The sequence below is a fragment of the Rissa tridactyla genome, chromosome 1, assembly GCF_028500815.1.
Source record: "Rissa tridactyla isolate bRisTri1 chromosome 1, bRisTri1.patW.cur.20221130, whole genome shotgun sequence".
Taxonomy (NCBI): Eukaryota; Metazoa; Chordata; class Aves; order Charadriiformes; family Laridae; genus Rissa; species Rissa tridactyla.
In genome coordinates this window covers 118,162,415-118,175,034 of record NC_071466.1, presented here as the reverse complement: position 1 = coordinate 118,175,034, position 12,620 = coordinate 118,162,415, and the positions used below count along the sequence as shown (strand labels likewise).

Genomic DNA, 12,620 nt, shown 5'->3' with positions numbered 1-12,620 from the left:
TCCTTGGGTAAAGCTCCAATACCGCAGGTAACTGTAATATAGTTCTTTGTGGTAGACATTCTCACGCTTTTGATGATAAAGCCACCACTACGCACCTTACCAAACACAAATAAGAGCTTTTGCAGTGTTGGAGTATTTTCGCAGAGGGCCAGAGGAGCAGTTGTACAGACATGTGAGTCCATCTCCAGCAGTAAATCCTCCTTTGCTGACCTGCAGCTACACCTTTTCTCTGGATTTCTTTTTGCTGTGAAAAATTGTCTGATAGTGCTAACCTCCACTTGTGGCTTGGAAAGAAGGGAAGCATACCCACAAGTTCATAGCTGATACTGCTCTAACAGGGGTTTCAACCACAGGATTTTTTTTTTAACAAAATAGCTATTTTAGAATTCTTTGGTCAGGTTCAGTAAGGAAATGGTTAGCATGCAAGAATACTTTAAATATTTCTCCTCGTCTTCTTACTTCAAGCCGTATCATTCACTAGGGATCTAAGCTAGCAGGATTTAAAGATTTCCTGGTGAACAAGCCCATAAAGAAGTGTATACATAATAGCAAAGAAAAGGTCACTTCCATCCAAAATGTTACCTATTTTCACCTTACAGGCTGCATTGTGTGCACTTGTTATTCTTGAAGGTAAGTAAATGTATTTAATTCTTAATCATTTCCTACTAGCAGCATGCTTTTATGCTAAACTGGGATGGAAAATCTGTTTTGGTATGGATGTGTTCTTAGAGGTTTATGCTGCTGAGTTTATTAGCTGCAGGACTAGGACAACATTTGAGTGTTGGGTCAAAACAAAATTATGTTCTCAAAGTGTTTTAGCTTGCTGCACTTGCTATTCTAAGTATCTTCTGCTTGAAATTAATTCCAATGGGAAATAAAAGACCTCAGCTAATGGAATTACGTCAGTATATTTGTAATATGAAAAAGTCAAGCAATTAAAAATAGAATATTAATTAATTAAGCTTACAGCTTCCTCTTAAAGATTTAATGTTTGAAGGAATGCTGTAGTAAACTCTAGCAAGATAATACTAATAAAACAAATACAATTCGACAGAGTTGGCTTACTAGATATTATTAATTGAGTATGAGTTGTGTCTTCATATTTACAAATAATAAAAATGGTGGATTCGTTAGCTGTCAGGAATACTTTTCAACATGTATCAGGTTATGCCATTTGTGGCTTTATTTCATCAAAAATCTCTTACAAGATTTTAAAGAAATTTCTCAAGCTTCATGAAACTGCTAAGGAGAAAGACTAGTACAAAACCACCTGAGCATAATCTATGGTACTCGGACAAACCAGAGTTTAGTGATTAGTTTGAGATCATACATTTCGGTAGCTGGATTTGGAAGCGAATCCCAATTTTCTCTCTTAAATCCCAGCTCTCAGGGGATGTTCTCAAACCCGTGTCATTGCCAGAGCTTCAGCCTGATGGCTGTAATTATGTTGAACTGTTTGGTGTTGAACTTTTTTCTGTGTGTGCACTGTGTTTTCAGCTTGCAGGGATGTGACGACGATAGATGTGAGAGTGTGCGACTATGTTATTTTTGACCTTGACTATGCCCAATCGGAGCGGTCCTTTTGGATCAGCTGGCACAAGGGAAATAAGTCCACACAGCGCTGGACGTATGGCAACACCAGGCATGGCCAGAACATTCGTGTCTTTCCTAATGGGACGTTGGGGCTCCGCGTGGTTGGGAAAGAGGATGCAGGATGGTACACAGCCACAGTGTGCAACAGTTCTCAGCATTGTCTCTACCAAAGCAAATTTCAGCTACGTGTGCATGGTGGGTGTAAACTCTCACTTTAAAGTCCTTGTTTTTCTGTGTTGGGCTGCCTGGATCAGACGCTTGTTTATTTTAGTGATGTATAGATTATGTATTCACAGTTGGCAGCTTCTGCCTTTGTTTTTGAGTTCATTTGATAATCTGGATGAGAACACTTGCATGTTATATTTTTGATTAAACATTTGTTACACTTGCAATTAGCATCTACACTTGTGCTACAAGTCTAAAAGCAAGATGTTACAATTAGACTTTTAAACCAAATCATTTAAGCTCCTAAATGTGCTGAGCTCTTATGAGCTTCCTTATTTAGTTACTGGGTGCTAATTTTAGACTCTGTTTCAAATCTTGGTTTTCTGTCTCTTTATCCAGTGCTTGAATTTACCAGAAAATTTACCGGAATTTACTAGAAAAATTAGAAGTTTATTTTGAAATATGTGTTAACATAGCTATTGAGGTCAACCAGGGTTCTGATTACACTGCTGTTTGGGGCCAATCCTTTTTTGTGCCTTTTAGTTAGTGCCCATCCTCTGTTTACTGGAGGTAGGAACCAGACAAATTTTTTCCTTCTTATCCATTGAATGGATAAACAAACAAACAGGAGTTGTTTTAAGCTGTATGAGATGCATGGTATCTTATTTTGAAATAGCTGGGCAACTGAACTATATTATGGCAGGTGGTTTTAATGTAAGCAGAAGCTTTGCTTGTCAGGGCAAAACAATCTTTGCCCAGAAGCAGTTGCCTTTCAGAAGCAAGCAGTTATCATTTGCATGGGAGTTATTTTCATTCAGACCTTGAGACAACAGTAATTTTATAACTTAGACATGCCAAATTCAACTTATGGCATAGGGTTTGTTTCCACTTCTGACATAGCAGCTATTGCAAATGACACGATCCAGTTTTGTAGGGAAACTGTTAAAAGTTACTATTTGGGTTTTGAACAGTGTTGAAGACAATATTTTAGATATATCCCTAGGCATTAATATATATGATGGATGCCGATTCATAATACATTCTTGATATGTCTTGTGGCCCTCCCAGTAGGATTCTCCATTCCTAAATCAAATCCAATCAAAATGCTTCCTCAGCATGACAAGGAAATGGACCTTCTCATGGTTCTCAAGGAACTGTTCAGGGACTTAGTTTGTTACCTGCCTTGCTCTTAAAAGCAAGCTCTGGCTGCATGCAGGTTCCTGGTAGATGACTTGTAAGCCTGTGTGGAAATGCTTCCAAGTTAGTAAGAGATTTCAAAAAACAAATATGTGTGGTGTCCCGTGCATCCCTTAAGTAAATATGCATGTGCTCCCTTTCAACAGGGCACCTTGTCAGAGGGCATGTAGGTGACTGTGTTACTTTTGACCTGAACTGCGTGCAATCAGTCAGGTACATCCATATCATGTGGAAGAAAGAAAACCAGCGAGTGGCCAAGATAAGACAGGCAGAAAATGCCCCTGTGATCTACTGCAACAGAGCCCACGTGTTCCCTAACGGCAGCTTGAGCCGTTGCCCCACACAATGGGGGGATGAGGGAGAGTATGTGGCAGAAGTATATGATGAGGATGGCTTCCATTTGCATCAGGAAACTTTTAACCTGGAACTGCATAGTAAGTCCGAGCGTGCAATGCATGTGTGATGAGCTATTTTCAGTAGGTGGCCTTGCACTGTTTGTGTGCCTTGTTTTGTCTTTGGGGTCTTTTCCCAAATGTTGTATTTTGTAGAGGAATTAAATATCCAGAGAAACATTCCCACATTTCTTCCCTTCCATTCTCTGAGTATAGCTGTGTCATAGGACATAAATCTAGAAGTGTAGTTTGCCTGGAGGTAGCAGAGCAAGGAGATACCCTCATTTGTGTGGCAAATCCTGAAAACAACACTTAGATGGTGTATGCTACTCTGACAGGTTTCCTTGTCCAGGGCCTGTGTTCAGAAGGTATCTGGCTTCTGAATTCCAACAGGATGGTAAGCCAAGAGCCCTGGCCAGGCCATGCTTATGGTTTACTTGCCAGCATGAAGAAAAATATAATTATGGGAAAACCCAGTAAAACCCAGAATTGGGAAAGGGTCCTACCAGGGTTCGGACTCCTGTGGTTTGCCTAATGCTTGATTTCAACTCAAATGGCCCTTTGTAACATGAACCCAGACTTTGATCCACCCTTGTCAGTGCTGTGTCATGTCATAGTTTGCGTAGGTGGGAGAGGCTCTCTATATGGAATGGCTGTTGGGGACAATTGTGTGCCTAAGGGTCATTCTCGTGTTGGTAAAACAGTCTTTTAGAAGTTAATTTTGGAAAGTCTAGCTGCATTTCAAGCCTTCTCCAAAGTGCAATGGTCTGCAAGAAGACCTGGATCTTAGGCATGATGTAAAACCAAACGTTGAACAGAGGCATGAGCGGTTCCGTGTCTGTTTTTTTGAAGGAGTACTCTGGCTCCAAATCTGTGTGTGTCCTTCCTCAAGTTCCCTTTGCTCTTTTCAGCACACGCAATGTCCTCCTTCGTTTTCTGTCCTTATCTCTTGTTGGGAGGAGGGTGGCAGTGGGGGTGCTTTGAGGGTGCATGTTGGGTACAATTTCAAGCTAGCACAGAGCAATTTACTCGCAGGTACAGGGTTAGCTCCTGTGGTACCAGTGACCCTTTACCCATGCAGACTCAGAGGTCAGCGTGAGCTAAGCAGTGCCCATCTACCCTAGGGGTTTTGCTGTTCACCTTAAGCTCTGTGCTGCTACTGCAGCATTCTGGGGGTGATATTTTACCACTACCTGAGGTATGCACGTAAGCCACAGGCAGAGCAGAGACCATAATGGAGTTACAAAGTGCGAAGGGGCTGCCCTCAATTTACATAAGTCTTGTGCAGACAGCACCAATGAATGTTTTAAGGCTGAGTGGAGTCCATTAACCCATAGCTTACCTAGCCCTGGGCCCACCTTGTAGTGAGGAAAATCTGTGTAGGCACGTGAAATGGAAGAAACATTATTAAAATGGAAAAAAGCTGTCTTATTACAAGTTAAGATATTAAAGCAGTCTTATAGTGCATCTCTCTGTATTGGTTTCAGGCTGATATTTCAAATAACTATTTGAAAAGGAAGAACACTTCCAATTAACAAGAGATACAAGGAATATTCCTGCTTGTGGTCACTCTCTGTGGAATGTAAAATATCCCAATAATGAGCAGTTATGTTTTTCTCCCCTCAGGAGTGGAAACATTCAAAGAAATCACAGAATTTATTGGTGGATCCATGTTCTTGAATCTAACAGAGACAAAGCTGAAACACTTCTTCCAGGTAGTCTGGAAAAAAGAAAACAGAGAAATTGCTTGGACAAATGGTTCTTGGGTTTGGTACCATGAGGAATATTGTAACAGGTCTGAGATTGTGTCTAATTACAGTCTCAGACTAGACAAGATTCAGAAACGTGACCGTGGGAGATATTCTATAGAAGCGAATGACAGAAATGGGAGAACTGTCTATGAATGCATTGCTAATGTGAAAGTTGGTGAGTATCACGTAAAAATGCTGGCTCTCAGTTAAGCAAAGGGGTTTTGTTTTGTTTTGTCTTTTCTTGCATCCAGATTCAATACACAATCCCAGATGGATTATGTAAGAGATTGCCCCAAATGCACTAGCAATTAGCTAATTAACAGATGGATGAAACAAAGACTAGCTAGGGTAAGCCTTAGTGTGTAAAGCTGGGTGTTTGCTTGCCAGCATGACTGTTCCAGCCAAAGACCTAGTCAGCAGAAAGTGTCATTTTGTTTCTAGTTTGTTACTCCAATATATTTTGAAAATACTATGAGCTGTGATAGAAAAATGACTTTTTGAGACAGTAGATGCCATATCTTGTGTTCTAATGATTGCTGGTTTAGATGCATCTGAAGAACTTTTTGGTGAATTTGAGTTTCCCCCAAGTTGGGGAAAAATATGCTTTCACATCTGCAAGGGTTACTGTGGTGGGGAAACTGCAAACTTTTAATTAAATTACAATTCTAGTTTTCTTCTAAATTTCACAGTGTAAGAGATACAACCAGTGTAGTCACATCAATACAACTTTTTCATTTGGGCTAAAATTAGCCTTTACTGGGCAAGGGACACATTTGAGAGAGAAAACCAACTGTAGTGAAAAAATAATTCACATTTCCTCCTTGTCTCTTCTCCTACATTTAATGCCGACTCTTGTGTTCATGGGCCAGCGCAGTTCTGGGCAGTGACATCTTATCTTAGCTTCCCAATGAAATGACACGAGCACTGCTTCAGTGCTGCATGCGCTTCCCTGTACACAAGGCTTTGGATTTTTCCGTGATGCAGAAACCCAATCAGAGTGATACAGAGAGACTTACTGGTATAGCTGACTATCACACAGTGATACTAAAATGCCTAGTGTGTGAATATATCTCAGTATCTGTTCTTATCACACCTTACATGTTTCTCAGTTGGTGGTGTGAGGCAGAAAGAAGAGCCAGTGAGCCAGGCTGTTGGCTGAGGTCTGTCCCGATGTCATGGGTTACAGGCTCCCATATATGCTTTGGGAAAAGAGGCCCTTTGATTGTAAAATCATTAGAGAAAATAAAGAAAGGAACCTTCAGTTTTAGAAGTCAGCTTTCCGACAATAATGTACTTAACAGGATGTTACAAAAATAGTTAAGATCAATAAAGCTAACATAGTACAGGAGGATGAAGGTACAGTAAAGTGGTTTTTTACAACTGAACTTTCCTTGTAGAGCAAAAGGAGACATTCGGAAGAAATCCTCTTCATGTACCATTCTATATTCTCATAGTATCACTAGGAGTTGTAACTATTACTGTCTTGGTTGCACTGATATGGCATTTTCAGAAGCACAAAGACAGATCAGGTAAGAAGTCCTATTCAATGCTTTCAGAATACAGAAACTCTATTTAAATAGCCATTCGTGTGTAGATCCAGTTCTCTGCATTTCAGGGAATATCTGTCAGTGCAGTTTCTAATATGAGTTGGGTTAAGACTAGCAGGCTGCAGCTTTACACTGCGGTCAGGGCTGGCGATGGCACATGGCTCTGCAGGGGCTGACTGCCTGAGGCTTTCCCACATTGATGAGAGGACTTTCAGCCCTGCCTCCTGCCAAGTCCTGTGCTAGGAGTGTCCAGGCTGGTCCCCCGCGTCTGCAAGGTGGACTTGTGGCAAGGCCTTAGAAGGTCCCAGCAGCTGCCGTTTTCCTGTTTCCATGGTCTGCTGAGAGATGGTTTTGTCATTGGAGGTGGAACGTTGGCTGTTAAAACAGGGCCTCATATCTCTGCCTGGTGGGGCTCATCTGGGTTCGGTCACTTTTGGGAACACAGTGTTGGTGAGTGCCAGCAGTGGTGGGACACCCATGTTTACTCCTGAGTCAGTGACCCTAGCCTGAATGTGATGTGACCTCCCCAAGCCCAGACACCATGTCACTGCTGGAGCTGTGCGGGTGAGGGTTTGTTAACCGGGCTGAACCATGGCAGTGTTGTGCAGTATGCATGAAGCTGTGCTGCTGCTCAGGAGCTGCACGTTAGCACCAAGGCCTGTGTGAGATTTTAATCCAAATTTAAGATCTGGTTTGTCAGTTTTAAGTAGCTCACACACAAATGGGGGCAAGATGGGAATGAGAATCATGGGTCCCTGCAGCAAATGTGTAAGGTGAGGAGAGAGTGGGTTTGTGTGGCCTAGTGGAAGATGGTGGCCTTCTTTGAAAAGAAGCTGTTAGTTATTCCAAAGCGCCTCCAGGCGGTTCAAATGCAAAATTGGCCCAGCACATTGGTAATAGAGACAAAAGGTAGTTTGTCCCATATGGTGTGAAGGAGTGGGTAGTGATTTGAAAGGCTTAAAATCTTAACAGAGGACTGGGGTTAGGAAAGGTCAGATAAAAAAGAGAATTGGGGGGAGGGTGCATTCTTGGAGGAAGGGGCGTGCATGAAGAGACTGAAAAATACATGATGATGGGTGGGTAAAATATTCTCCATGGTTCAGAGTGGTGAGGGGCACTTAAGTCAGAGCCATTACTTTTAGTTATGTGCTGCTGAGCCTTACTTTTCTCTAGTAAGGGATGAGCTGTAGGGAATTGAGAGATATGCTGGGTTTGAATTCTTCCACCTCTTCCTGCAAACGTTTCAAGTGTATTCGTCTGCTTTTTACTTGACTTGGCTTAAGTTTGGATCACAGTACCAAGCATTCGACATGCAAGTTTGATACTTACAGATGACAGAGACAATCCTGAGGAAGATAAAGAAAGGGATGAAAACAGTCCTTGTTCACGTGAGTATCCATTACTGTGTGGCTTCCTATCGATTATAGAGAGGGAGCCAAGAGTGTGATTTTTCTGAGTGGTTTAGTGAGGCCTGATTGTCTTATTTAAACTGATTACTGTAATCAAAGGGATCTTTTCCTAGCATAGAAATATCTGAAATTTGAAAGATTCAAATTACTGAAAGTACTTAGAGCTCCTGACAGCAGGAATACCAGGGTAATCTCATGTGCACTGGACTAGGACTCTCTAGATGATGAGTTTTCTGCAGTCTCAGGTCCTTCCTACCCTAATCTACTGGGCTGTGAGCTCTTCAGCTGTTTGCAGAGACTTAGCTACTCACTGCCTGGGGATGGCTGGTGCTTTCCCTTCTTCCAATCGCCTGCACAGTTGTTAGGCATCATGCTTTCTGGGCAGAGGGGTTGGATTCAGACTATGCAGGGCAGACAGTATCTCTCCTGTATTAACTGCAGTGATCCTTCCATCTGTCTGTCCTTCTGTCTTCCCCATGCTCTCTTCCTTCTTTCCCTTTGTGATCCTTGCACAGTTCCTCCCACTCGGCAGGAGGAGTTTCCACCCTAGCTCAGAGCCAGGCTATTGCAGTGTTTGGCACATGTGGCTCATTAGCCTGCAGAGCCTGTCTGCTCGACACCCAGATGTGATGTGCAGGGAGCAAAGGGAGCAGACCCCGGTGTCACCCCTAAAGAGGGTGCGTGAGGAACCCAGTGGCTTCTCTGGTGGCCAGAAGTGATTCCTGCATTGGAGTGCTGAGCACTGCAACACTAGAGGCATCACGTGTGAACTGTGTGGTTCAGGGAATAGATGTCTCTTCTTGGGCTCCTTGCCTGCTTTGTTTTGTAATTATAGGAAGTGATGGAGGTAGTGGGTAAAGCGAAGTGAAACTCAGATGTTCTACTTGAGAGGCATGGCAGAGACTTAGGTTTCAATTTACACTTTTTCTGACTTTTCAGTGAATATACAAATCTAATAATTTTAGAAATTTGGCTTCAGCTGTGAAATATAGACATTTCTGTTTGCTTTCTGGTTTAAACAAGATACTTCCTCATGGAGGTTATTACTTAGCCCGGATCCCCGTAATTACTTATAGAGCTTCCTGTAGAGTTCCTTACCCTCATGTGAGTCCCCAGACTGGTTACTACTTTTCTGTCAGCGCTGGATTCATCAAACAGTGCCTGAGAGAAACAAGTTGAACTACTACGGGAACACTTTGCAGGGGCAGTTGTAATGATGTTGAGATGAAAACACTATAACTGTAGGCACTGGTCACAAACTCTGTGCCTGGCATGTTTGCCAAAGCCATTTTGCCTGTCTGAACTCTGAACCTTGAGCTAGTGTTTTTCTTCTTTTTACTATGAAAACCTCCATTCCTGTCCTAGAAGTGGCTTCAGAAGAGTGTCTAAAGGAAGGCAGTCAGAAGTCAGACCAGGAACTGACATCCGAACTCCTTCTTTGTTGTCCACACACTGAGTTTGTTTTCAATTAAATGTCTTTTACTTCTCTTTTCAGAAAATGGTGAAAATCTTAGTGTGCAGGGATTAGATGGTACAAACTTCACTGAGCAAAAGACTAATGATTTGCTGAGAAACAACAAAGAGGCTAACCCAGCAACAGCTGACAAGGTGATGTATTCTGTTGTCTCCAGATTTCAAGGTATGCAGAAGCAAAAGCAAAACCTGAACTCAAAATATCAAAGAGCTTTAACAGAATTTCCCGTTGAATTGTGCAATGGATTGGAAGCAAGGTTCTGGTTGGGGCAGGGGAAGTGCTGCTGTGCTCGGCACCTGGCCTGTGCTTAGGGCAGCGTGTTTTGGCCCATGCTCTAGTCAGGGAATGCACTGCCATTGGAACTAAAGCCCAGGCCTTTTCTACCTCTTGGCGTGCAGAGCTGCAGCCAGCCCTGTCCAAAATGCTTGGGTGGCTCTGCTCAGTGTTACTGGCAGATACCAGTGCAGGCAGGAGTGAGCTGTTGGCCAGAAGCTCTGCTCCCACCACCTGAGCATGGAGGAGAGAGTGGGCAGTGAGGCCGCGGTGCCCTGAAGTGCTTGGCTATCCAGGTGGGAGAGTCCCCTGTGGTGCTCCTTCCTGCCAGGGGATGGTCAGGCTGTGCTTGTGGGTGTCCCCATGTCCTTTGCACTTACACCTACATCTTTCCCTGGGGGCTGTGGGAAAGGCTTGAGCTCAGGCACTATGAACAGAGCCAGCAGCCTGCAGGGGCGGCTGTGCCTCTCTGCCTACACAGGCGGTGGGAGCTGAGGGAGACCCTGTGGGTGTGGGGTCTGTGGGCAGGCCAGGCCTAGCAGGCTGTGTGCTACACCTGAACCCTGCAGTAACCACAGGCGTCCGCTCCTACTGTGTGCTAGCGAGAGGCAGGAAGGAGCAGCCGATATAAATAGAGGAGCTACTGTGAACGCTTGCACCCATTGGGGCTGTTCTGCAGGCAAGTGCTCACCTAGGGGTCTGTCATCTTCCCCCATCTCCATAAACCTCTTGAAGGCCTGGCCCTGAGTAAACCAGCCCTGTGGGTGAGCAATGACAGAGTATGCACTGTGAGATATGGCTCAGGGTGCCCCAGTGTCTACAATCAACTGGTCAGCAGCCTCTAGCTCACCAGCTTCTTTGGTGAGGGGCCGACCTGGCCCCTCTCTCTCCATGCTTCCCTCCCTCCTGGAGGATGGGAAGTAGATGGGGGTTCTTTTGCACATACTTCTTGACTGCTTTGCACATATTCTTTGGCTAGCCTTTGCCAGCTTCTGGCCCTGTGTTTTTCCTATGTCTGCTTCATAATGTTGTCTCGTCAGTGGCATTAAAGAGATTTCTACGTAACCGACTCATTTCCTTCCAGATGGAGAAAGACCCAAGCTGCCAGGGCTCAAAAGTATGAAATCTGTAAAGCCTCAGGCTTCAGTTAATGAAGCGTATGTTGCCCCAAACATTGAGAAGACCACCCGTCCAGAATCTGAGCACTGCAATCCTCACGGATTTGAGGACTGCTTTTCACCAGATTTTGATCACTCCATTCCCCCAGTGCTTGATGGCTGTACTCCTGCAGAATTCAGTTGGTGCAGTCCTCCAGGACTTGAGGACTTGAAGGATGACTATTTGCCTTCAGGATCCACAGCGTCCTGCAAATGCAGTGAAGGAGACATGTCCTCTCAGTATGCTGTGGTCAAGAGCACAAGGGGACTCCCAGAAGACAAGCCTGGAGATTCAGTATGCAGTTCTTCCCATTGATTTGCCAGAAAAAAAGTCCACAGTATTTGACTTCAGGTTTTGACTCTTCTGTCTCTCCCAGCTAGCTTTGAGCTAACCTTGCAATTCTGCTGTTCCTCATATAAATCTGATTCTTTCTTTGCTTTTGAGAATTGGCTGGAAGCCTAAAAAGAAATCTCTCTGTGGATCAGTTTGTTTTCCACAGCTGATGCCCTCTTCCCTCTGCTGAAGGTCTTCCAGGAGAACCCATGAGGAACTCCTTGGAAAGCAGACATGGTAATTATCCCTGAGAAGAGTTCAGTCCCTGCTTGTCTTTGCTTCCACTAACGGGTGTCACTGTCAAAAGAGAAGGACCTCAGGGATTTCAGGAGGCCAGAGCAGGGCTCTGACCTCAGTCCCCATCTCTTTTTGGGTGGTCCATGCACCTGACTGAATGGACAGGGAAACAGGGCAAGCACCTTAACGGCTCGGTGGATGGGGGTGGTTTGCTTAAACCTTCATCTAATACATACAATGTTAATAAAACTGCAGTTTAACTTGGTAGATATAAGCATAATCTTACTTCTGTTGCTTGCTTAGAGGAATGTGCCGCTTAGGTGGCAGTCAGTTCAAACTGTATCAGGAGATGGGAACTGAAGAACATGCAGCAGCTTTGATTTAGGAACTGTTGTTTTAGAAGGAAAAAAGAAAAGGAAGGAAAACAGAACATTGCTAGCAGATGGGTATAGCCATCTATGTAATTGATGAGGAGCCTTGGTAATTAATGTTGTATTTTCTGCAATGCCTGTGTTAAATTTTATCTTAAATGGTATGTAGTAATTTTAAGATGGCTTTATTTTAGTTATAAGGTGCTGCTTGTATGTTTCATGAAGTATGTTTTCTTACAGAATGTTGAATAAAAGTTGGTGTTTTTTTGTTATTACTGAAAAGGTGTTCCTGAATGTCACTGATTTGGTTTGCATGGCAAGGTTTTGGTAGCAGGGGGGCTACAGGGGTGGCTTCTGTGAGAAGCTGATAGAAGCTTCCCCCATGTCCAACAGAGCCAAAGCCAGCTGGCTCCAAGACGGACCCTCTGCTGGACCAAGGCCGAGCCCATCAGCGATGGTGGTGGCACCTCTGTGGTAACATATTTACGAAGAGGGAAAAGTTACTGCACAATACAGCAACTGCAGCCAAAGACAGGCATGAGAATATGTGAGAGCAGCAACTCCGCAGCCACCAAGGTCAGTGAAGAAGGAGGGGGAGGAGGTGCTCCAGGCACCAGAGCAGAGATTCCCCTACAGCACATGGTGAAGACCATGGTGAGGCAGGCTGTCCCTGGGCAGCCCAAGGAGGTTAACGGTGGAGCAGATATCCACCTGCAGCCC

The 12,620-nt window shown here is 44.0% G+C and overlaps 1 protein-coding gene across 2 annotated transcripts; it reads left to right on the top strand.

Annotated features, from left to right (window-relative positions):
• The first annotated feature begins 209 nt into the window (after positions 1–209).
• Positions 210–12,099, top strand: LOC128904514 (uncharacterized). Of its 2 annotated transcripts, XM_054188974.1 has the most exons (9): positions 210–630; positions 1,498–1,788; positions 3,102–3,389; positions 4,974–5,273; positions 6,496–6,627; positions 7,929–8,033; positions 9,550–9,693; positions 10,886–11,253; positions 11,485–12,099. In XM_054188974.1, exons 1-9 carry the CDS (start codon positions 576–578, stop codon positions 11,503–11,505), a joined length of 1,704 nt encoding a protein of 567 aa, XP_054044949.1. In that variant the 5' UTR covers positions 210–575; the 3' UTR covers positions 11,506–12,099. The 2 variants fall into 2 exon arrangements, with proteins under 2 accessions (XP_054044949.1, XP_054044950.1); XM_054188975.1 differs by lacking the exon at positions 11,485–12,099 and having other exon boundaries at positions 9,550–9,662; positions 10,886–11,058.
• Positions 12,100–12,620: the final 521 nt, after the last annotated feature.

What these genes read in the sequence shown, in the direction of transcription:
- LOC128904514 (XM_054188974.1), top strand. Translation starts at nt 576, where the DNA reads ATGTTACCTATTTTCACCTTACAGGCTGCATTGTGTGCACTTGTTATT. An exon ending in TGCACTTGTTATTCTTGAAG is followed by an intron (nt 631 to 1,497) that starts GTAAGTAAATGT and finishes CTGTGTTTTCAG; the next exon opens with CTTGCAGGGATGTGACGACG. An exon ending in ATTTCAGCTACGTGTGCATG is followed by an intron (nt 1,789 to 3,101) that starts GTGGGTGTAAAC and finishes CCCTTTCAACAG; the next exon opens with GGCACCTTGTCAGAGGGCAT.